The 24393-nt window shown below is 47.4% G+C and overlaps 1 protein-coding gene across 1 annotated transcript in view; it reads right to left on the bottom strand.

The window, feature by feature from the left end:
* Positions 1-24393, bottom strand: part of adam19a (ADAM metallopeptidase domain 19a) — a gene marked incomplete at its 5' end in the record, with an annotated part of 205143 nt that overhangs the window by 47891 nt on the left and 132859 nt on the right. Inside the window, 2 exons of the mRNA XM_080742331.1 lie at positions 40-111; positions 2265-2330. Of these exons, the coding sequence (XP_080598457.1) occupies positions 40-111; positions 2265-2330 (138 nt within the window). The remainder of the gene's footprint in view (positions 1-39; positions 112-2264; positions 2331-24393) is intronic.

The raw sequence follows: 24393 nt of genomic DNA on the forward strand, positions 1-24393 counted from the left end.
CATCCCGGGTGTTTGGAAGCAGACAGACAGGCTTTTTACCTTATCCACGTAATTGGCAATTTCCATGATCCTCAGCTTGGTCTTCTGGTAGTCCCTGTTCTGGCGCTTGTACTGCAGCGACACCAAACACAACGGGGCGACAGGAAACACAATGACAAAATAAAAATTTCATTATCAGTCACAAAGATGAGATGAAATACCGAGACTCTTTTCAAAGCTTCCTGTACAAACATAATTACAGTATGTACCTTGAAAATAGCCTCGGAAACCCAGGCTTATTTTGGCGATTGGAAGAACAACAAGCCTGGGCAAACCCTCCCTATAACTGTGCTGGCTCATGACATTTTAATTGTATAAAATAAATGTAGCCGTTCAGATATGTTATTTTACATCAGTATTTTTCATGTGAACTGGTTTGTTTAGGCTAAAATCGCTATGATTTATCACTCGTTTTCCACCGCAGATCACTTCCTCATTTACTCAAAAGCGGACAGCAGCAGGAGTCATGTCACCCTCCGGCCTCCGCGTCATTTCGAGACGCCGGAGCACCCGGCGAGATCCGCCGGCCAACAAATAATGTCCGCGTTAGCTCAGAGTACCTTGAAAATAACTCTGTCTGTGTCCATGACTTCATGCTATTTGCTATGTATCTTACATGTTGAAAGCAATACAAACAATATAAATTTATACCTAGATTATTCTCCTAGTCAATGACAACTTCAATGTACACATTTTATTGTAATGCAGTAAATCACTGCATAGATACTATGCTGTGAGTTCGATCAGACACAAAAGATCAGCGAGGCAATTTTCTTCAAGTCTTTTTTAAAAGACTATGCGTGGCTATGAGACTAATTGTGACTACATTATTTCATAATAATTTATCTTCAGACCTATTAGTAGTGTATAAAGCAACATGGAGTCTTTTAGTAGTGTGAGATCATAATGCTGCAGTATTGATGCATTGGAGTGATGATTGCGGGTAAAAGCTACAGAGGGATTTGACGGAACACTGGCGTCAGCTGGTAATGTTACTATTGGTAACAGACAGACAGACAGACAGACAGACAGACAGACAGACAGACAGATAAGATCTTTTCATGAAGACACGTCATGTCCTTTGCTGGTGTTGTGGAGTCTCTTTTAAAAGGGTCCAATGAGTTCCTCCAGCATTAAAGCCCAGACGAATCCCATCAACCACTTATCTCCTTGTGGAGCGCGCTCCTCTGTCCGCCTCCTCATTATTACAGCTCTCATTTGCTAGCTGAGCACCACTCTCTGTAGAAGGACATGCATTAGCAGCCTGGATGGGATAATTGTTCAGTATTGTTCCCGTCTTTCCGTTGACGTCACTTTAACAGAGTGGCTGCACCGCGAGCATGAGAGCAACCAGTCAGCGTCTATCAGCGTTCAACCAGCGTTCTCCTGCTATGCCGCTAACATGTGGATTGGTCTACCGAAGGCCTTAACACAATTAGCGCCGATCCCGAGAATACTCGTGAAAAATACTCGAGTAGCACATGGTGCCGATCCCGAGTATACTCGTGAAAAGTACTCTATTACTGTAACGCAGGTTCTCCTACCCTGTAGCTGGGCGGAAGGTCCTGAGACGATCGCCCTCGCCGATTCATCATCATCACGGATCCACGAGCACAAAATAGTAATCCCATAACATTGAGGCAGACGGGGAATCTCATCTTTAATGTCCATTATCTCCAAACAACACTTTCAAAGGGAGGATGGCAGTAGATTCTCGCTTATATAACACATGTTGAAAAGCACCGATCCGCCATTACACGATTCCGGTGATGGACGTGATGACGTCAAACCGGAAGTGTTTACGCTATGGACTTCTGGCCTTCAAAATAAGACAACGGTCGTGGATGCAGCCTGACTATTGCCTCCATCATCGGCAATAGTCAGTGGTGTGTGTTCCCCACACTCCCAAGCCCCCACCGTTGCGCTTAGGTTCACCGGGAAAACCGCGGTCGCATCCTTACCTCACCCCTGACCTTTCTATTGTAAATACCTTTTTTTTTTACAATGATATCGTTGGCATAGTTTTGTGTTCTGTCTGTCACATATATATGTCATATTGCATGAGTTCAAAAAAGGATCTCACTTGAAACACGCCATAGGCCTTTTTGGGGTTTATCCTTTTAGTTGACCTTGTACCAGTGAACTGTACCGTCAGGAAACTGTACCTTTTCCTAAGCAAACTTCTAATAAAGTCTTCAATCAATCAATCAATCAGGTTATCTTACCAGAGCGTTGTCAGCCACTATGTAGAGCTCCATGTACTTGGTGGTTCCCCACGTGTTACGTTTCACCTGGAAGAGGAAGGGGGGAAAAAATATATACTTTTAGCAATATACTGTACAGCAACACAAGGTTGTTTTTTCAGAAAACTGATTTAGAAGGCATCAGGCCTCAAGTCTAAATGGGTTCATGTATTTCAGGCATTTGGCTTCTTCTGCAGATAAGAGAGACTCTCAACAAGAACTAGAGTCACAGTATCCATGGTTAGATGAACTAGAGTCACAGTATCCATGGTTAGATGCATATCTAATGTCTGGGTCACAACTACTGAAAAGTGTTAACAACATCAGCGCCGGTCGACTTTCAGATCGACTATGTCATTATGGACGTCCCTGCCGATCGACTTTAATCGACTTTAATCGACTTTTATATAAAAGCATTGTTTAAGCTTTTATTTGGGTTAATAGACGGAGCGAAACGGTTTCCTTACCTTCAGCTGGTAAACACGAGACCGTGAAAAAAAAGGATACGATTATGACGTCACCGCTAAACCAGGCCTTCCTGTTTACATTAGCTTCTGCTAGCCGTTAGGCTCAATGCAAACCATCCGACCCTTACGCAGCTTCACTAGGTCGGATTTTGATTTGGAAACTTTCTGTGTGGCGTCTGTATACGTTCCGCTGCCCAGACCGATGGTGATTTAGACGATCAAGCACAAACTGAACAGGATTGAGCACAGATGGCGGCCCGCGGATCTCCCATTGTGAGTCAATGGAGCGACGTCACTTTCCCATCCTTTAATGATGGTTTTAACATGGCTTCTTCTGAAGGTTTTAGTGTTACGATGGCGCACTCTAGTGGTCTTTTTGTGGTGGTTTGTCATCATGGCTTTGAAAACAATGAAATTATACCCTATCATGTTGATAAAATATAGCTATTTCCTGGCGTTATTAGCGCACATTCATATTTTAAGTTGGCTGGCAATAGAGCTGATAGCTATTAGGAGGTGAGTGAGTCTTTCATCTCAAATCAACACATCTGCCAGGTTAATAACACAAGAATAAACTGTGGTTCTTTCAGGTTCATGTTCTGTTGAAACTCATGAAAAATATGTTTTTTCACAATTTCAGAGCTTATCCATGGTAATCATATGGTCATTCCTAACACTGGATGCCAAAAAAATAGAAAATAAACACTTTTTGTGTATTCTTATATCAAAGGTCCCTAAATAGGCCATTCTTAATTATTTCCTGTGAACAGAAACGTGCTGCGTGATGACATAGACAGGTCCGCTTGCATATAAATGAACCTTTGATTACATTCACCTGTTTATTTCCCATTGCTCCAAACACAGCTGTTTTTGAGCGGTGGTAAACCGCTCCATAGAGTGGCTGTGCGTGTGTCTGTAGCTTTTTTCTCAGCGTTTTGCCATAGCAAAACATGTGTGTGTAGCATAGCCTGTACATCCTAGACTCAAATCCTAGTCTGAAGAAGTTATGCAAGCACGACCACCGCTCACTTCACATTGGGTGTGATTTTTAATTATAGAGCTACTCCATTTTGAATCTCATTCAAGATGACTTCCAAACTATGTATTACTCATTGTAAACTTAATGAGCACAATAAAATGTGTATCTGTAAACATTATAGGTTAGAATAATAAGCAACTTGGTAACACACATTCTGTACAAGAGGCAGCCTGGTCGTGTCTCTCTGCCTTGCTACTGAGGGCTACAAACAAAACATTAAGCATCACATGACTTTTTACATTCCATCGCCTGAAGGGCTGGTCCCTTCTGATTGGCTCAGAAACACACAGGCTTCCTTTTCAGACTGAAGCTTCAAAATAAAATACCCCAAATAGCCATTTCACTGGGTCTTTAAACTCTGATCAGTGTGTGTGAGAGAGCTTCCACACTGCTTTCTGTCTAAGGACATTTAACCATGTCTCATGTCTTCCTGTCATTCATTTTCCAGCTCGCCAACACTCGATAGCATCCATTAGACAAGAGGATCTGCTGTAATTAAAAGTCATTGATTTAGACGTGGACGGATTGCTGCCTGGCCCCTGCCCAGTCCACACTCTAAAACCATATGGTTGTTTATTCAATCCACACTCTAAAACTATGGTTGTTTATTCAATCCACACTCTAAAACCATATGGTTGTTTATTCAATCCACACTCTAAAACTATGGTTGTTTATTCAATCCACACTCTAAAACCATATGGTTGTTTATTCAATCCACACTCTAAAACCATATGGTTGTTTATTCAATCCACACTCTAAAACCATATGGTTGTTTATTCAATCCACACTCTAAAACCATATGGTTGTTTATTCAATCCACACTCTAAAACCATATGGTTGTTTATTCAATCCACACTCTAAAACCATATGGTTGTTTATTCAATCCACACTCTAAAACCATATGGTTGTTTATTCAATCCACACTCTAAAACCATATGGTTGTTTATTCAATCCACACTCTAAAACCATATGGTTGTTTATTCAATCCACACTCTAAAACCATATGGTTGTTTATTCAATCCACACTCTAAAACCATATGGTTGTTTATTCAATCCACACTCTAAAACCATATGGTTGTTTATTCAATCCACACTCTAAAACCATATGGTTGTTTATTCAATCCACACTCTAAAACCATATGGTTGTTTATTCAATCCACACTCTAAAACCATATGGTTGTTTATTCAATCCACACTCTAAAACCATATGGTTGTTTATTCAATCCACACTCTAAAACCATATGGTTGTTTATTCAATCCACACTCTAAAACCATATGGTTGTTTATTCAATCCACACTCTAAAACCATATGGTTGTTTATTCAATCCACACTCTAAAACCATATGGTTGTTTATTCAATCCACACTCTAAAAACCATATGGTTGTTTATTCAATCCACACTCTAAAACCATATGGTTGTTTATTCAATCCACACTCTAAAACCATATGGTTGTTTATTCAATCCACACTCTAAAACCATATGGTTGTTTATTCAATCCACACTCTAAAACCATATGGTTGTTTATTCAATCCTCACTCTAAAACCATATGGTTGTTTATTCAATCCTCACTCTAAAACCATATGGTTGTTTATTCAATCCACACTCTAAAACCATATGGTTGTTTATTCAATCCACACTCTAAAACCATATGGTTGTTTATTCAATCCTCACTCTAAAACCATCTCATAGTTTATTCTAGATGCACGCGGCCTCAGTCTAGAGAGAGAACAATGTGCACACACAGCAGCACGATGTGTGAGCAGCTGTGATAGGAGGAGGATATCAGATGGAACACAACCACCTTAAAGACTACTTATCATTGTGTATATCCCTGCTCTGTCTGCATGTAACCTTGACACACTTCTTTCACTTGTACATATTTTGTTATCATTGTATTGTATTGTATTGTATTGTATTGTATTGTATTGTATTGTATTGTATTGCATTGAATTGAATTGTATTGTGTACACTTCTGCTTTGGCAATGTAAACGTATGTTTTCTCATGCCGATAAAGCCCTTTGAATTGAATTGTAATGAATTGAATTGACCAGGTCTGGTGTCTGTGACTGCATGTGTACAGAACAGCCTATAGATTTAATGGATGTCAGTTCAGGGAAATGAATGAGAGATGAGAGCACAGCAGGGAGGGTAGGAGACATAAAACATAAATTAAAGAGGAGAGTGATGTTTTTTATGTTATATGAGAGAGAGAGAGAGAGAGAGAGAGAGAGAGAGAGAGAGAGAGAGAGAGAGACAGAGACAGAGAGAGAGAGAGAGAGAGAGAGAGACAGACAGAGACAGAGAGAGAGAGAGAGAGAGAGAGAGAGAGAGAGAGAGAGAGAGAGACAGAGACAGAGACAGAGACAGAGAGGGACACTTGTCAGTCTACGACTCCGCTGCCATAATGAGAAATAAAACAACACTCAGGTGACACAGGGAGTGATTCTCTGCTCCAAAATTTCACCGACATAAATAAAGATGCTCATTTGCTGTGCAGGCTCAATGTGTGTCTGGTTTTATATGTTACCCTGTAATAATCTTCCACTCCACAAGAGAATGATTTCCCTGTCTGGTTTTATATGTTACCCTGTAATAATCTTCCATTCCACAAGGGAATGATTTCCCTGTCTGGTTTTATATGTTACCCTGTAATAATCTTCCATTCCGCAAGGGAATAATGTCCCTGTCTGGTTTTATATGTTACCCTGTAATAATCTTCCATTCCACAAGGGAATGATTTCCCTGTCTGGTTTTATATGTTACCCTGTAATAATCTTCCATTCCGCAAGGGAATAATGTCCCTGTCTGGTTTTATATGTTACCCTGTAATAATCTTCCATTCCACAAGGGAATGATTTCCCTGTCTGTCACACTGGAACTGTTCAGACTGATGGCTTATCAACGTGCATTATGGGTAATATAGAACCTAATGGAGGATGTGTGTTTATCAACGTGCATTATGGGTAATATAGAACCTAATGGAGGATGTTTGTTTATCAACGTGCATTATGGGTAATATAGAACCTAATGGAGGATGTTTGTTTATCAACGTGCATTATGGGTAATATAGAACCTAATGGAGTATGTGTGTGAAAACAGGCCGCAGCCTGTAATAAGTGAAGTTCCCTGGCAATTGAAAGAGAGGGAGCCAGCTGAGGGTGAGAGGAAGGCAGGCCTGGTTTACCGTGACGCTGCACAATCTTCAGCAACCCCGGCTTTCCCCACTAGGGGGTTTGGCCCGCCGTCTCCAGGCAGACAGCCCCCACCAATGGAGCGGAGGCTCTCTCCCCGGCCCAACGTGAGTTTCCCTCCCCCCCAAGCACCCCTTCCTCACTCTCCCGTGCAGGCTCCAGGACACCCCAGGAGTCGTAAATCTTCCCCAGGGGAGCATCCCTTCGATGAGCAGAGGAGGAGCAAGACGGCCTGGGGGCATGAATCCCGCTTCCCCGCCCGGTCTAATGAGGAGGGGAGGTCCTTTGGATATCAAGACAGGAGGAGTCCCAACGCGACGGTGGGGAGAAACGGGCCGAATGATCCCCGCAAGAATCAACCCCCCCAAAACGATCACTCCGGGGGGGGTGGCCCAGCGAGGTACCATCGAACCCCTGGAGGTCCACCCGGCAGGCAGTATAATGGCAGAGCCGGGGAGTATTAAGAACTACGGCCCTGAGCCCCCCCCCCGGCCCGGTGGATGGAAGACGCTGGCCGTCGTGGGTGACGACCGTATGCCTTGCCATCAGGCGGGGTATGAAGTTTTGAGGGATTACCTGGTTCTCACATTATCCCCATTTCTGAACATTGGGGATTTTCCCTATTCACCTTGAGTAAATCCGTTAATGGCCCTTTTCGCTCTTGGATAAACACACGTTGACTGTGACTCTGACCTTGTCTGTGGGAGGATAGCAGAATCTACAGATTAGCTCTGGGTGTCGTTATCCCCCCTCCTCCCTGCCATTCCCTTGTGTGTTCGAGTCTCCCTTGCAATGAAGGCTTCTGGACTGATGAATGAACATTGTTGTCTCACATGTGGGTCTTGATTGCATATATGTGTGGTATCTGAAGGGATAATTGATGGGGTCTGTAAAAGGAAGAATGTGAACGATGCTTACGTTAGGAACCTCGATGTGTTCATCTGGTCTGATTAAGGAAGCCTGAGTTGTGTGGTGTCGTCTTAATATTTTCTATAATCAATTTGGAAATACAAGAATGTAGTGTCGGGGATGTTTTCGCCTCCCTATTTAGTTTTATTATTTGTGTTAAATGTTTTGTATAATGATTGAGTGTTGGGGAATTTAAGTGGGTTGTGTGGATGTCAAACCTGTATACCCAATAATACTGTTAAGGGTGGAGGTAGGGCCACGAGGGGAGGAATGTCTAACGTAAACACCACCAGAGTTTATGGCCTAGTGGTAAGAGGATCTCTTAATCCTCTAGCTCCAATTGTAAACAAGCAGGTGGATAAATCTAGAGAAAGTGACAAGGAGTCCCAAATAATCGGCTATTTAAGCTGATACAAAATATGGGACGTGGCCGAAAAACCTTCATTCGTTGACGGACCACTGTTGCGAGAGGAAGTTTGAACGCCTTTAGCGATTCTGCATTTATTTCTAGACTCTGGACGTAGACCTTCTTCCCCTTTTCACTCACCTAGCAGCTCCTAGACCCTGCAGCGTAGGCAGATAAGATTTCGGGAGCTATCAGGACTTGAGAATATTCACTTTTTTACCCTTACCCGCTTTTGTTATTTAGCCTATCCAAATACTATTCCCTTCCCTATATATCCTTATTTTACCCTCCTCCGTTACTTAATACGATATATAATTTACTCTTTTATTGAATTTTTACCATTTTAAGGGTTTTCCCCTTTTATCACTTCCCCAGGATAACTTCATCAAACTATTTTCCCCATTTCTTTGATTTTGTCTCTTTTGCCCTTACTAGTTACCAAGGAATAGCATATAATACCGTTACCCTTTGGTCTTTTTGTGATTTTTGTGACTTTTATTCTTTTATCAATTATAAATAAAACCCTGGGATTATTGCACATTAAGAACTCGTCTGGTGCTGTTTTCTTGACTCCTCTAAACTTCTGGTGAGTAATAAACTTATTAATTAACATAAAGTGTTTTAAACCTATGCTATTGCACTGTACTTTAAACCTATGCTATTGCACTGTACTGGTTTCTCGGGTGTTCCCAGCCATACGTAGTGGTGTTTGTCTTGCTTAGAGTGACAGTGGTCCACTATGTTTCAACGGTAAATACTATTGAGAAAGAAGGACAAAGCTGGAAAGTCAACTCTCAACCGGTAAAGAGTCCTGTGTTGTATCTCGGCGAATGCCCCTAAATCTCTGGGAGGAAAGCAAGAGTTAAGCAAGGGAGGTGGAGTCCTTCCCTTGTGGAGAGAGAAGATACGACCGGGGGACTCCAGGCCGGTGTCACCCAGCTCACGCTTGAAGAAGCAACCATAAGAGAGAGGTGTTTTATTGTGCAGTGTCTGATTCGGGTTGCAGCCACTGAAAGGGTTCATTGAATTAGCACACTGTCTACATGGCGTCCCTGTTGTTTTGAATGCGGCGGGCGTGCTACGCACGTTGTCTCAGAGCGGAGCACTGGTCTTTCGGGAACAACTGGATGCAGCAGAACAGTTGCGCCTGGAATCATTGTATTGAATTACAAGAAACAGAGTGAGGGGAGACTTGGGAGAAGTAATCGGACTCCAAGGGGCCATATAGGCCGACCCATTCTGTTTACGAGAGGCTTAGGTGTAAATCGCACCGAGGAAGCGCTAGTAAGATTTATGGCCACAGCCGGAGAGAAGACGCTGATCGGGTGTTTTGTCTGTGGTTTGTGACTATAAAGAAAAAGAAGAATAAAAGGTTGGTAAGGATTACCAAACCAAGAAGCGAAAATAAGCTCTGCATCTACTTGGGTGTTGTAACCAGGAGAGATCCACTCATAAATCTGTGAAGCAAGGCCTTACAGGTACCAAAGGCGGCCGTGGTGTGACTGCACTGCGTCAGAAATAACTTGTGAAGGACAGAAGGTGTCAGGAATCGATAAGAGAGCTTTTTGCGACCCCGCCGAGAATGGCGGAAGGGGGAGCGAGGCGAGGAAGTAACTCCACGCTATATGGAAATGATTCCCAGGGATGGGAAATCCGGTCAGAGACAGGGGAGTTTAGCTCCGAAGAAAGCGGTGTGGCCCCGCCGGTAACTCTCCTAAAGCAGGAAGGGGAGGATGCGCCTGGTCCTCGTCACAGCGGTCAGATAGGAGCCGTGCTAGGTGAAGAGGAGCAGGGTGTCAAGTTGGGGCCGGTGGGAGTAAATGTGTCGGTTCCTTTTGAAACCGCACAAACATTTTGGGAAAAGTTAGGCGCCAGGCAAAAGGACGGCAGAAACGGGGACAACGAGCCCTCGTCTGGCCTACCAGAGTGGTTGTCCCAGCGGGGAGAGAAACCCTCTCCGGGGGTGAAGATAACTGTGCGCACGGCTGATAAAATCCGAGTGATCCCCACAAGGGTGGCCGATTACCGGCCTTATCAGCGAGCCTTACTCGTAAATCCTGCTAATAATAACCTTACTAATGGGGATGGAATGGCTGCAGCCATACGGCAGTTGGCAGGGGATGCTTTTCAAGCAGAGTGCGATGCACGGGTTGGTCCGAAAATGTCAAACCCGTTAGAAGCAGAGGAGTTATTCCAAACTGAACCGTATGGGCTAAGTGATAACTATGTGGCTATTATCAATGTACCAATACCAAGGAAAGGCAATATGACTGAAGGGCAGAGTCGTCGGGCGCTGAAAAGGCTGTATGAAAAGGTGTTCAGGCACTGCAGTGAGCCCCCGGGTCACTTAATCACTATGACTTTGTTTGGATGTGGATCTTATGGGCACTCAGTGGAGGTGTCCATAGATAGTTTTTTGGAGGCGGCTGAGGAAAGGCTGGCGGATGCAAATATAGACATTTTAATTCCTGATCTATATGAGGCTAAGTATCTGTCGCTGTATCTGGAATCGATACGGTTGAAGGACCGCCGAGACAGAATGACGGAGGGTAGCCGGCCCCTGAGGTCATTAAGCCGCCAGCTAATGATGCATAACGAAGAACCTCGTATGGAAGCAAAGAAGGAAGTCACTAGAGTTGTGCACCAGCCTGAGTTGGAGGGGAGATCTGGACACACGGGTCACAAGCCCGACAACCTGATAGAGTTGAGAGGCCCAATCTCTGATAACCCGTTGCGGGCGGCGGACCTGGGTTGGCACCCTGAACCGGGCTCGGGGGGTGTCCGGCAGGAGCCGAGGGGGGCAGCGTGGGGCACTCACGACAGGGGGGGAGGCGCCTCCCTGGAGGTGCTACCAACACAGCCTGCCGGTCTCCCACACATGATCGTTAAAAATCCCTTGAATCCTTTTTTGCAGGGGTGTGACAATTCTCCTGCAGGGGAGAGAACCAGAGTCCGAGAGTCCCAGCCTGGTAGAGATAGGCACTCCAGGCAGTTAGGGGCGGATTTGGTTGACAAAATAGAGAATCTGGAGGTAATGATAATAAACAGTTCCCCTGCGGTTGATGTAGGAGATAGCCGCGGACCCCTGTTGGTGCTGTCTTCCGCCGACCTTATGTCGTATGACTCCCATGATGCAGAGATACGGAGGCTGGGGGGTAAAGGTCTTCAGAAGGGCAAAGCGGTTATAATGAGCGCAGTGGACAACGTTCCAATTGCCAAAGGGAAGGTAATTACCACAGAACCCTATGGATTGAGCAGGTGGTATACGAAAATAAGACACCTGGTCCTATTAGACCGGGACGTGTCCGTGAAAAGGGGTCAGACCCCTAATTTGAGGGCCGAGACAAATATATTAGTGACGGTCCTAAACGATGACGCAGTTTGGGAGGATCAAGAGATGGAAATGCCCACTTTAACTCTGAGGATGAGAGCACAGCGAGGCACATATCATGGGTTGAGGGGAAGGTGGCTTGCACACGCGACTGCCAGGGCCATTGCAGACATGGATAAAACCATCCCCCGCAGGCTGGTTGTGCTTGTAGATTCCTGGACTGACAGAGAGCAGCTAAGGGGAGAGATAAGCAGGCTGGCTGAGCAGAGAGAAAGCTGCTCTGATGAAGAGCATTCGGAGGCTGGATTAGAGTTGGATGAGGGGGGCGATTGGAGTGAGTCGGAAGAGGAACTCAGAGTGAGTTTTAGGAATAATATAAACCAGAGACACAAGGATGGAGATAATTTAATTACATTTCAGGATCATCCGTCGACCACCGGAAGGGTGGTGACTCGGAGGTCTACACCTGTGCCATCTATGGAGGCTGAGTTCCTCCCTTTGAGAGGGAAGCCGGTAAAAGGACGTCATAAGAATGCCAAGGCTGTCCTTTTCCGCCCGTTGTCGGAAGGACCCCCCTTAGAGGATCCAGTCTGGCACACTCAGGACGGGGACCCATGGGGGCCAGTGGTTACTGGCATGAGTGGATTAGGAAATCAAGCGCTAAAACCCCCTCCCGGTTTTGAGTTTTATGATAGGCAGCCCCTATTACCTTATTATCCGGTGAAGTGGGGGGAGGCTTATAATGTGTCACGGGCACCCAGTGCTATGGCGGTGCTGGGAGCTAGAGGGGTGCCCGCAACTTGGAAGGCATCCTACCTTACTTCTGGCTATGAATATTTATTGCACGGGGTGCAGAAAAGAGACCAGGCCATAGCACAGACGCATGCCTTGCCGTGGCAGCCCATACAGCGTAATCAAACGTTTACTGTTGAGCAAGATGGCACGAGGAATACGGGAAAGGAGCTGCCTGGCAGTACATACATGGCGAGGCCAGGTCGGGTTTATGATCCGCAACAGGAGGCCCAGGCTTATGTCACAGGTCTGGAACAGAGTCCCTCGGTGGGAATGTTCCCCATGACGTCGACTCCAAGGGCACATGTGTCAGCCCCGCAGTATGGGCACGGTGCCCTTGGGGGTGTGGGAGGTATGGATTTGTTAACTTTAAATAAAACCCTAAAATCCCTCATTCCCCAGCGGCGAGAAAAGGAGGGGGTTTCTCAATATTTGACCCGGTTGTTGGAATCGAATATCGACCAGGCCATCTTGCACGACCCGAGGGCCTCCAGTTATTTGAATAATCAGTACGGGGTGCAGATTCCACAGGGTTGGTCTATCCTACAGGCGTGCCAAGAAACCGTATGTACGCCAGGGCAGGATTTAGGGGAACAGTTGGCTATCGATTTGGCCTCCCGAGTGACGAAAGGAGAGATAACCCTCACCATGGCAGCCTACACCCTAATGGGACGTACTCGAAGTGAGAGACACACGCTGATGTTGGAAAAATTGTTCACTCGGGTGACGGGAGGAATGGATTTAGCTGCTGCTGTGAGTTATTGGACGGCTGAAGAGTTGAAGACACAGTTAAAGACGTATGATGCAAAGACTATCCTAATTATGGATAAAAGGCAGAGAGGGACAGAGCCAAATCAAAAGAAAATGAGTCCGGCACTTACAAAACCTCTTCTACCTCAAAATGCCAACACAAACCGGGCAAATCCGACTCCGAGTAAGGGAGAGAGGACAAAAAACGGGAACGGCGGTCCTTCGCGGGCCGCCCCCACCCAACCTCCAGTCAGCTTTTCTCAGCGAAAGCAAACTGCCTCTGGTCCCCCCCGAGCGGACGACGAGACTTGGCAAAAAATGTCGCGGGAAGAGAGGACTGCATTAATAGAAGCCCGAAGGCTGTGGAAGGAGAAGCAAGCCCTCAAACAAGCCGTACAAACCATGGAAGGCGGGCAAAACGGGACCACAGAATAGTGACTATAGATTCAAAACTACAGCCATTATTGGCCTTGTTGGCAGAAAGAGCCCAGGAATGCGAGGGGAGATTAGTCTGTGAACTAGGCAATGAGAAATACACTGTGGATACGGGGGCAGACATTTCGGTGCATATTGGGGGCCATAAAAGTGGGGCCTTGGTGGGGGTGGAGTTGGCTAATGGCCAGATAACAGCTTTACCCCTGTGTTCTAAGTACGGAATAGAAGGAGTGGTTGTAGACAGGGGTCACGAACCCTTGCTCGCTCTAAAGGATTTGGCCAACGTCCCAAGAATCAAGTACCTGAGGCCTGTCAATGTGGCAGAGGAGATGGAGAGGGTGATAGCTGAATCAGATTGCACCCAAAAGGACAAATTGCGGGAAATCCTTAAAAAGGGGGTGTTTGCACAATTCAAGAATGATTGTGGAAAAGTAGGACCTGAATTTACCCATACTATCCGAGGAGCAGTGCCCCCGCGTCAAGCTCAAGGTCGACTTAATCCTAAAAGTCTGGTTGAACTGGAACAAACCATTAATGAATTAGTCGAACTTGGGATATTGACTCCTTTGGATAATGCAATTACTAATACTCCTATTCTCGCAGTCGCGAAGCCGGACTCTAGCTTTAGGTTAGTGCATAATCTAATAGCATTGAACAAGCGCTCTGTCAGTGATACTCGGTCATTGTTGAACGCATCGGCCACTATTCGTACACTACCCAATGAAAGGTGGAAGAGTTCTCTCGATCTGAGTAACAGTTATTGGGCAATAAGCATATGTCCTCTCTCTACGGCAAAAACCGCATTTACCTGGAAAGGTAAGAGCTACGGCTGGCTTCGGCTACCGATGGGATACAAGTCGAGCGGTAACATCTTCCAAAGTGCGGTATTAAAAATATTGGAAGGATTAAATGTCATCGTTTATATCGACGATATTTATTGGAGTTCAAGGTCAATGTCAGAGCACTTAGAGTTGTTGGAAAAGGTATTGGAACGCCTGGCAAAAGCCGGGCTGAAAATAGGAATAAAGAAATGTGAAATCGCTAAGCATTCTTTGAAATACCTAGGGTTTAATATCACTGACACAGGCAAAGATGTGACTCAGTCCTATAAGGAAGAATTGGCTAATCTACCGTACCCCTCAACCCTGGAGAACTTGGAGAGATTACTAGGGAAGGTTCAATGGATTTCCACTCATGTGTCAGGAATGTCTCAAGTCTTGGCTCCCCTTCACCGGTTGAAAGGATATATGATAAGAAATGCCATGACCAAGTGCCCTGATGTGACGAAACTAGTGGCGGAGGTGAAGGAAAAAGTATCCCAGGCAGAGCCCTTAGTGAAGAGGGAGAGGTGTCGCCCGCTAGAGGTACACACTGAAATTGACAATGGAGGATTGAATCTCACGTGCAGGAATCAAGGCAGTAAACTACCTTGTTTGTATTTATCATGCACATTTCGGCCTACGGAAGAGAGGTATAAGCCAGAAGAACAAACCTTATGTGGAGTTTACAAATTTTATAGGGCATTAAAGGATCTCGCTACTGACCAAAAATTGTACATTTATACACCGTTTCCTGCGTTACAGACAGCATCAAAACAAACGTTAGAAGGTGCTAAAGCCCTGCAGTGTCGTTGGGGTAAGTGGGATCTGATGTTGATTGATGAGGACGTGGTCTTCATGTGTAGAGGTCAAAAGGTTCCCCCACCCCGAGCGGAGCCAACGGATAAGGAGGAGCGGCCTCTATGGGTGTTGTTTACAGACGGTAGCAAAAAAGGGGGGGATGGTGAGTTGGCTAAGTGGGCCTATATTTTGAAGAGAGAGGACTTAGTTGTAAAGAAGGCTACTGGATGGGTGACAGGATCAGCTCAAACAGCTGAAGTGGTCGGGCTATTGGAGGGCCTCCTTTGGTGTAACCAGAAGAAGATAAAGAGAGTAGAAGTGGTCACTGACAGTGATTATTGCTACAGAGCCGGTACACAAGATCTGGATTATTGGAAGGATAGGGAGTTCCAAAATGTTAAAGGTCAGACATTGTCCCACGCAGAGCAATGGGCCATTATCCTCGAACAAACCCGTACTATGCATGTTACGTGGAGAAAAGTGGAGAGTCACACAGATGTCCAAGATTATTGGCATAACGGGAATAAAGAAGTGGACGCCCTGGCTAGTGATAGGGTTATGGATAAGGCTTATCGACGAGTAGGGAGAGTCAGACTAATAGCCACCAAATCATGGATCCAGCCTAGTGGGGGAATGGTTATTCCGGAGACCGAAGGTGAGCATGTGGTTAAAGCAATACACCAGGAACTGGGCCACGTGGGGACTGACCGCCTGTTGCTGTGGTTGAGAAATAACAATGTGATTGTTAAACACGCTAAACAACTTTCCTTAAGAGTGAGGAAAGCATGTCCGCAATGCGCACTGACAGGAGGATTTAAGAAAGCCCCCCAGACTCCAGGGAAAATTGCTGTCCCTGTGAAAGGAAAGCATTTCTCTGCTGATATAGCAGGGCCTTTCACGAGGGCGACGAGGCGGGGTCATAAATATATTTTGGTGGTGGTGGACAACGGGCCGGGGAGAATAAGAGTGAGCCCGTTGCGCGCTCCTACTGGAGCAAGAATAGCTGAAGAGATGTCTCGTATTTTCAGGGAAGAGAATGAGGTGTTAACGATGCGGATGGACAATGCCTCCTATTTTCTGTCTCGGCCGGTTCGAGATGTGTTGGAGGAAATGGGGGTGCAGGCAGTATATTCGGTGCCTTATCAGTCTCATACCAATGGCGTGGCTGAGCGTTCCGTACGGACAGCCAAGGAATTTATACAGAAATTTATAGATGAGCATGGGAATACCTGGGATGAGCCACATCATATGTTGAGAATGCATTATTCCATTAATTTAGGGCGGGAGTTTAAAAAGTTTGAAGACCCTAAAATCCCTATGCCTTCTGTTTTTTCTCCAGGAGACGAAGTCTGGGTGTCCCGGAAGCCTGGTCTCGGAAACCCTAAGCCTAAAGTAGAGGGGAAAGACGTGGTGGAAGAGGTCGTCGCTAACAACCTGATAAAACTTAAAGAACACGGGTTAGTACATCCCTTCCAGATACGGAAAACACAGTGAAAACCCCATGGCGGTGGTCACAGATAGCATTCTGCCTTTTGCCCTGAGGCTAGCGGAAGTTCGTGCTTTGATCGCTCTGGCCCCAGGGGAGGATGGGGAAAACGTGTGGGCTAGTAAGGAGAAAGAATCACTGTGTTCCGCTCAACAGGGGTATGAGAGGGATAGGCCTGAGAGGGAGCTAGTGTGGAAGTCTTATTCCCCCGGAACCTGTAATTTATGTTACAAGGAGAGTGCAGGGGTGAACTGGATGGGACCGGGGGAGGACAAGCCAAAAATTGTGCCTAACAAAAAGCGTGCGGCTTTTAACCCCCGCGGACAGGGGGAGATAGGGCCGCGTGAAGGCCCGCGGGGGTGTCGAGTATTACTGTGCAGGCCTTGCACTCTTCTGTATGGTGCTCGGATATTAATTGCAGGTTACCCTCACATGACAAAGGCCCTTGCCCAGGAGTGCAAATGTACTTGGGACGGGACAATGTTAAAGAAATGTCACTTGCACCGACTGGTAGAGTTGCACGCGGGCATTCACATTCAACGTGGGCAGGGAAATCTGTTGGAGAGTAACGCCCCGGTCAGAAACCCTCACAAGTATGAGGCGGGGATACAGTTCCACGGGAGCCGTGAAGATGTGAATCAGGTGCTGTTGTCTGAAATGGAAATCATGATTAATGAGAATTTCCCTCCTATGCTTCCTTCCCGTCTGGAAAGGCACATGTCCTCCCGGGGACCTGAACTGATATCCATTGGAGATTCGCAGTCAAGGGCAAAAATCATGACCAATGGGAAGATTAAAGGATTGGACATTGACATGACCGTGCAGGGGGTCTTGAAAACCATGCTGGGAGCTCGAAAGCTCATTAGAAGGGAGATGGGGAAAATTCCTTTTGTTACAGGTCATGATTCGGCGCGCCAGTGGGATTGGTTCACCGAATGTTCATCCCATAAGGTCCAGACGACCAGAGAGATGTTGTCCTGGAAGATACGGGTGAAAGAATCCAAAGTATTGACCCAGACTGGGGAGCATGTCGCAGAAGGAGCCACACGTGCCCCCACGATAAAATCGGATTATCAGTGGGTGGAGGTTCAAATTGTCCTGGACGTGTCTCGTCGGGGGAGTATTAAAGCTATGCACGTTTGGATATGCCCCAGCGATGAGCCTGAAGAGGAAATGATCAACGGGGGGGGACTAAAGAGATGGTTGTCCCGAGAGAGGAAGAGAATAACCTGGTGCCCAGGTCACTAACTTTTGTATCTCATTAGCAGGGACGTCGGGGTGAGGGAGGAATCGGGATGAACGAGGCCGAAGACCTCCTGGAGCCAGCCGAAGTAAGAAGAGCTACCCGACCTATCAAGAGAAGATTGATTGATGCAGTCAACGATGCTGTTTTGAAAGTCGGGCTGATCATTATAATAATCACTATAGTAGCGGGAACGACACGACAAGTGATTTTCCCTAATTCCCAAGTGGAATGGGAATGGCAAAGGACCAGGACTCTAAAGAAACCTGCTAGTGAAGTGATCCAGCTAGAACTTTCCTGGCCTCTTCCTTGTGTGACACGTGAGGATGCTGAGACCTTTGTGACAGAAAAATGGGCCCGAATTGACGGTATAGAAAAAGAGTGGGGGATTGCGATTCAGGGCCTGGCCAAGGGACTCTGCTTATCTCCTACTAAGGGCCGTAAACAAGGGGAAATGTGCTGGTTGAATGACCCCACCAGGGAGTGTGACAACTCCTCTACTGTGGAATCAGTTCAGATGGCACAAAAGGAAGCTATCGCAGGAAGTTTAGCCCACGTGATCGATTCCAGTAGCCTAAACATGGGAGCGGGAGAGCTGATGCAAACTGTTCTAATGTTAACAGATCCCCCCAAACCTTTCTGGTGTACAGACGTTTGGGTAAGGAAACGGGTGAAACCAAATCCTCAGTGGGGAAGCTGGATAGTGGCCTCGAACTGCTCGTTCAGGCAGATAGACGGAAACAGAGGGGTGATTCTCAATATCAGAGAAAAACCTGCGCCTGAGGGGATGAATGGAAGTGCAAGTGGGACATTAACCACGTATGTGAGATGGCCCTATTCTCAGAAAGCTCACACGCGACAGATGTTGGACATGGTATTGTTGGAACAACCAACTCACGGGAAAACACGAAAGGAAAGGAGCTTAGCTGTGCCAGATGGAGTGAGTGTCTCTCCCAGAGAGGTGATCAGCCGTGTAGTTGACCCGGATGACCCTAATGAGGTCGTAAAAGAAAGTGCAGGCTGTGGGAGAGAAGTACGGGGGGACTTCTTCAAGTGGGTGATTGCTCATGGTAGCGCTGTATCTCAGTTACTATCTTATCCCCCCGGGTTGCCATGGCTTCAGGAGAGTCGCATTTCCACTGGGAAACTATATTATATGTACGTGCCCACGATGACAGCTAACATCAAGGAGGCCGTTACAGGGAAAGCGGGCTCCCGGATTTTGGACCAATTGCTGGACTGCATAGCAGACGCGTTGGCCCCCACCGACATAATCACTCGTTTACAGGATAAACATGGCAATCTAGGTTACAACATTTCTCAAATGAAAGAAGGGGTGTTGTCCCCTATGTGTGGCTCTGATCCGATAAGTGGAAACCGGACCTGTCGGCTACCTTATCGGGAGAGGCTACGCCGGTTCAGGATCGCTGTTTGGGATGGTTCTGGAGAGGAAAACGGATGGAGTAAACTAGCGGGCCTGGGGTTCACAGATGATGAACTGAATCTGGTACATCACAAGCAGTGTTGGCAATCCTCGCGCAAGACTGAGGAAGATAAGGTCCGAATGTTTATTCATCAACAATTTGCTGCAATGTTTACGGGGTTTCACTTGCACATGTCCAGGCAGATAGGCAGTGAGCCATGGCCGGGTGGACTAAAAGTCTTACTAGGGAAAATGCAATCCGCACCTGACTTAGAACACCTGCCTCTGGACAACCCTCTCGGCAATGTGTTGTCCCTGCCTCCGCCTGTAGTCCTTACTATCCCCGGGGGAAGTTCCTGGACATTACGTCTAGGAATTGATTCGGTCATAGGAGCAAGGGGAGCTTATTTGGGGCTGTATCCCGACACGCAGTTTGGATATTACAGCAGGGATTATTGCACTCCGGGAGACCGTAGTTATTGTTACGACATAGACTACTATCCGGAGCTGGCCCGGAGGGAAGCGGCAGGGATGCTAGCCGACGTGACTCAAACACGTACAGTAACACCGACGGGAACTAATGTTACATGGATTGGATGGGGGCGAAAACATGATGCAGAAAGGGCGTCTCGATGCCTTGATCCTCCCTCTGAGGAGTACTACACAACACGGAGTCCTCCACCACAAAAGAACGCTTGGGCCCGAATGTTTTGGTATGATGTGCCCATCATTAGTCAGGTGTCGGATGTCGACCGGTGGAGAGTAGTTCTGGGGCGCAGGGGCCTGGAATACAAAGGCAATAAAGGCGGCAACGGATTTTATGCTGTCCCTGAGATAGTGCAATATTGTAGCTATGGTCCTGGGTGCAGTAAACTGCAGAATGTATGGTCCCATGTCCTCGATGAGGGGTTCCCCTTCTTCACTCCACCAAACGAATACCTGCTTGGCCGTTGGTCTTTCACCAATTACAGGTTTTGTAACAATGATGAAAGGCCTACCTCACCTTGGGTGAGAAGGCAAGAAACAGACCACGAGTTTGATTTATTCGCCCCCTGGACTTCCCCAGGGCCCGGCTTAGTAGAAGTAGGCCTAACCACAGCGCATTACACACTACAAGGCCTGTGGCCGGACAGCCATCAGATTAACATGACGGAGGGGACCTGTTCGCTCAGAACTACCTTACCAGCGGAGGCGGGATGGAATTGGTGGAAAGCTGCGGCAATTTCTACCTCCATAATGATCGGGACAGGAGCGATCGAGATGGGAGAAGGCATAAGTGAACTGGCAAAGGATACGGTGGGATTGATAACCAGTGCGATACAAGGGATGAGGGAGACTATTGTGCAGGTTATCGCCTGGCTGCTGCCGGTGATTCTGGTCATTATTTCCGTGATTATACTGGCTGTGTTGAAACGAACAGGTGTTCTCGCCGTTGTCAAGCGTGCTGTAAAGGAGGTAGTGGGACGGAACAAGAAGCGACCTCCGCCCAACACTAGTCGTCGTCCTCCTAGGAGGAATGTGGAGATAGTGGGGCGACTGTGAACTTCTCCTAGAAAAGATCCATCTTCCCGTGGCCCCGTCTAATTACTAATATATTAGAGTGATATTCGCGACTTCTTGGTTCCCGTCGGAGGGGTCGCAAAGAAGGGAAATATGGAATAGTGTGTTGGTGCCCTATTACTATTTGTATGAGCTGTAATATTAAACGTGATATGTGTGTTCCGCTATCCAAAGGCTCCGGCAAAGAAGAGACGCAGTGAGATGGCTTCAGGACAAGATGGAGGACGGCGCAGGGAGGGGAAGGGCCAGGGAAGAAAGGCCAAGATCTACTCTTCCTCCTCCGAGGGCGAGGACCAAGCTGTCGACAGAGGAGCTCGAGAAGAGTTAAAGGGAGGACAGAAACCTCAAGGAAGCCGGACCCAGGGCAAACCGTCTGGAGGGGACCTGGTGAGTACACCGCATCAGTGTCTAGCGGCTAATGAGTCGAAAGACGCATGTACTAACACCACGTCCATAGAACTAAATGTCCCAATGGAAGTGAAACAAGAAGAGTTGCTAGGAGAAGAGTTACCTGTCCTCGGATCGCCATGGCCTGTGATAACAGGGGTATTCCAAGTGGCTGCTATTCCTCCCCGGTTGGGTGTGGGTGGCATGGCGTCGAGCAATTCTGAACGCCTGCGCCTGTATGGGGTTAATGGGATCAAAATTGAGGATGATGTTTTACTGAGAGTATCCTCGTGGTATGATATTGCTACTGTAAAGCCGGGAATGGTTCCCAAACACCCTGCTTTCATCGCATTCAATGATGCAACGTTGCAAGCACTGCAAGAGGACTCTGTACTAATAGCTTATTCTGATATAAAAACGTTGTGGAAACCTGAAGGACGAGAAAATGTCAGAACCTCCATATACAAGAAAGGAGTGCTGCGGTGGGCCAGAGTGGATTTAGTTACGCAGGAGGAATGTGCTATTCCGTTGACTTTTGCTGTGTTAGTATCCCGAAAATGGCCTGATCCGAGCAACGTGTTAAGAACACAGCCCAAACAGAAGGGGAAAGCTCAGACCCCCAAAAAAAGAGATTGGTTGATTCAGGAGTGGGTGATAAGAAGGGGCTTTTGTTTCACTTAAAAGGAACAGAGCGAGCCCAGGAGGGGAACCAGAGGGGGAGAGAATGGCAATCACCATATTAAGCCGGGCCGTGATCTCATGTCCTCTATAGTTAACAGAGAGATTTGTTAACAACTACTGTAGCACGATTAAATTAACTAATATGTACCTTTCTACTTCGCAACCTAGGAGTGCCTCCAGGGACGGAAGAGAGCGCTCAGTGGACAAGTGGACGCGATGTCCAAGAAACAACTCAAGAAAGGAGCGGGGCCGTCCCCTAAGGAGAGCCGTGGGGAGACGGTCAGCACGAAAGATGTTCAACCACTTCATATCAATAAAGAGCCAGAGAGTGAGACACGCGGGAGGAGTGTGTCTAGGGAAATAAAGAAGAAGGGCCGTTCTGTGTCCCTCGGGCCTGATAAAACCGGCCAATCACGAGAGGTGTCTTTTGCTGCTAAGAAATATGACGACGAATATCCCCCTTTGGCAAGACGGGAAGAAAAGAAACCGCCTCCAAGCAAGCTGAAGAGAAGCAAGAAGGGGAAAAATAAGTCCAGAGAGAGTACTCCGCAGGAGGAGGACAGCAGTAAAATCACCCCACCCCCAACACCCTCGGGTGTTGATCGGAGCCTTCAGGAGGATGAAATGGAACAGGAGAATTGCATTAACCTCCATGGGTCTGATGATGATTTCGCGCAAGAGAAAGAGCAGTCGGAAGATGGAGAAGAGGAAAAAAGTGTCCGAAAGGTTGTAGCCGAAGAAAGTACTGACCCATATAGTACGGCTGAGGAATCGGATACATCCGGGACGCAGAGACCCAGGGTTTCTCAGGCCGAGAAAGCCCCCGCCGTGAGCAGGAAGACAAAGCAACGGGTCTCCCAGTCCGTGGCAACAGAGAAGCCTAAAGCGGTTGGTACCGCTACGGTCCGAAATTCAAAGCCGTTCACCACTGAGTGGACAGAGGGGGTCAGGCTGAGGTCTTATCCTGCGGAAGAAGTACGCCCTCAGGGTCGTATACAGTTCTATAATGTCGATGGACAAAAATTCACAGACAAGGAGCTGAAAGACCCTGAGACGTGGCTGGGGATTGCCATGGTGCGCACCGGCTGGCGACCTGATCCGACTAGCGCCGGTGTGTTTATGAATTGGGAGGCGGAGCATAGGATGTCTGCCCAGCGCACTTCTGATTTCGTGGGATGCACCAGTTACAATTATCCCCGGGTGTTACCAGGACTGTGCAAGGCAGTTGTTACCTTGTATAAAATGCCTGGTCCACCCATCCGGTATTGGGCCAAGGTGGAAGCGATGAAGCAAGTAGGCCACTATGCCACGGTGGTTCAGGAAGTCATTCTGGGAGCAAAGTATACTGCTAGTAATACAGGAAGGATCCATGAAACTTCATCAGGCGGTGAAAACAGGCCGCAGCCTGTAATAAGTGAAGTTCCCTGGCAATTGAAAGAGAGGGAGCCAGCTGAGGGTGAGAGGAAGGCAGGCCTGGTTTACCGTGACGCTGCACAATCTTCAGCAACCCCGGCTTTCCCCACTAGGGGGTTTGGCCCGCCGTCTCCAGGCAGACAGCCCCCACCAATGGAGCGGAGGCTCTCTCCCCGGCCCAACGTGAGTTTCCCTCCCCCCCAAGCACCCCTTCCTCACTCTCCCGTGCAGGCTCCAGGACACCCCAGGAGTCGTAAATCTTCCCCAGGGGAGCATCCCTTCGATGAGCAGAGGAGGAGCAAGACGGCCTGGGGGCATGAATCCCGCTTCCCCGCCCGGTCTAATGAGGAGGGGAGGTCCTTTGGATATCAAGACAGGAGGAGTCCCAACGCGACGGTGGGGAGAAACGGGCCGAATGATCCCCGCAAGAATCAACCCCCCCAAAACGATCACTCCGGGGGGGGTGGCCCAGCGAGGTACCATCGAACCCCTGGAGGTCCACCCGGCAGGCAGTATAATGGCAGAGCCGGGGAGTATTAAGAACTACGGCCCTGAGCCCCCCCCCCGGCCCGGTGGATGGAAGACGCTGGCCGTCGTGGGTGACGACCGTATGCCTTGCCATCAGGCGGGGTATGAAGTTTTGAGGGATTACCTGGTTCTCACATTATCCCCATTTCTGAACATTGGGGATTTTCCCTATTCACCTTGAGTAAATCCGTTAATGGCCCTTTTCGCTCTTGGATAAACACACGTTGACTGTGACTCTGACCTTGTCTGTGGGAGGATAGCAGAATCTACAGATTAGCTCTGGGTGTCGTTATCCCCCCTCCTCCCTGCCATTCCCTTGTGTGTTCGAGTCTCCCTTGCAATGAAGGCTTCTGGACTGATGAATGAACATTGTTGTCTCACATGTGGGTCTTGATTGCATATATGTGTGGTATCTGAAGGGATAATTGATGGGGTCTGTAAAAGGAAG

The sequence above is a fragment of the Nannobrachium achirus genome (assembly GCF_963921795.1).
Source record: "Nannobrachium achirus genome assembly, chromosome: 14".
NCBI classification, from domain to species: domain Eukaryota; kingdom Metazoa; phylum Chordata; class Actinopteri; order Myctophiformes; family Myctophidae; genus Nannobrachium; species Nannobrachium achirus.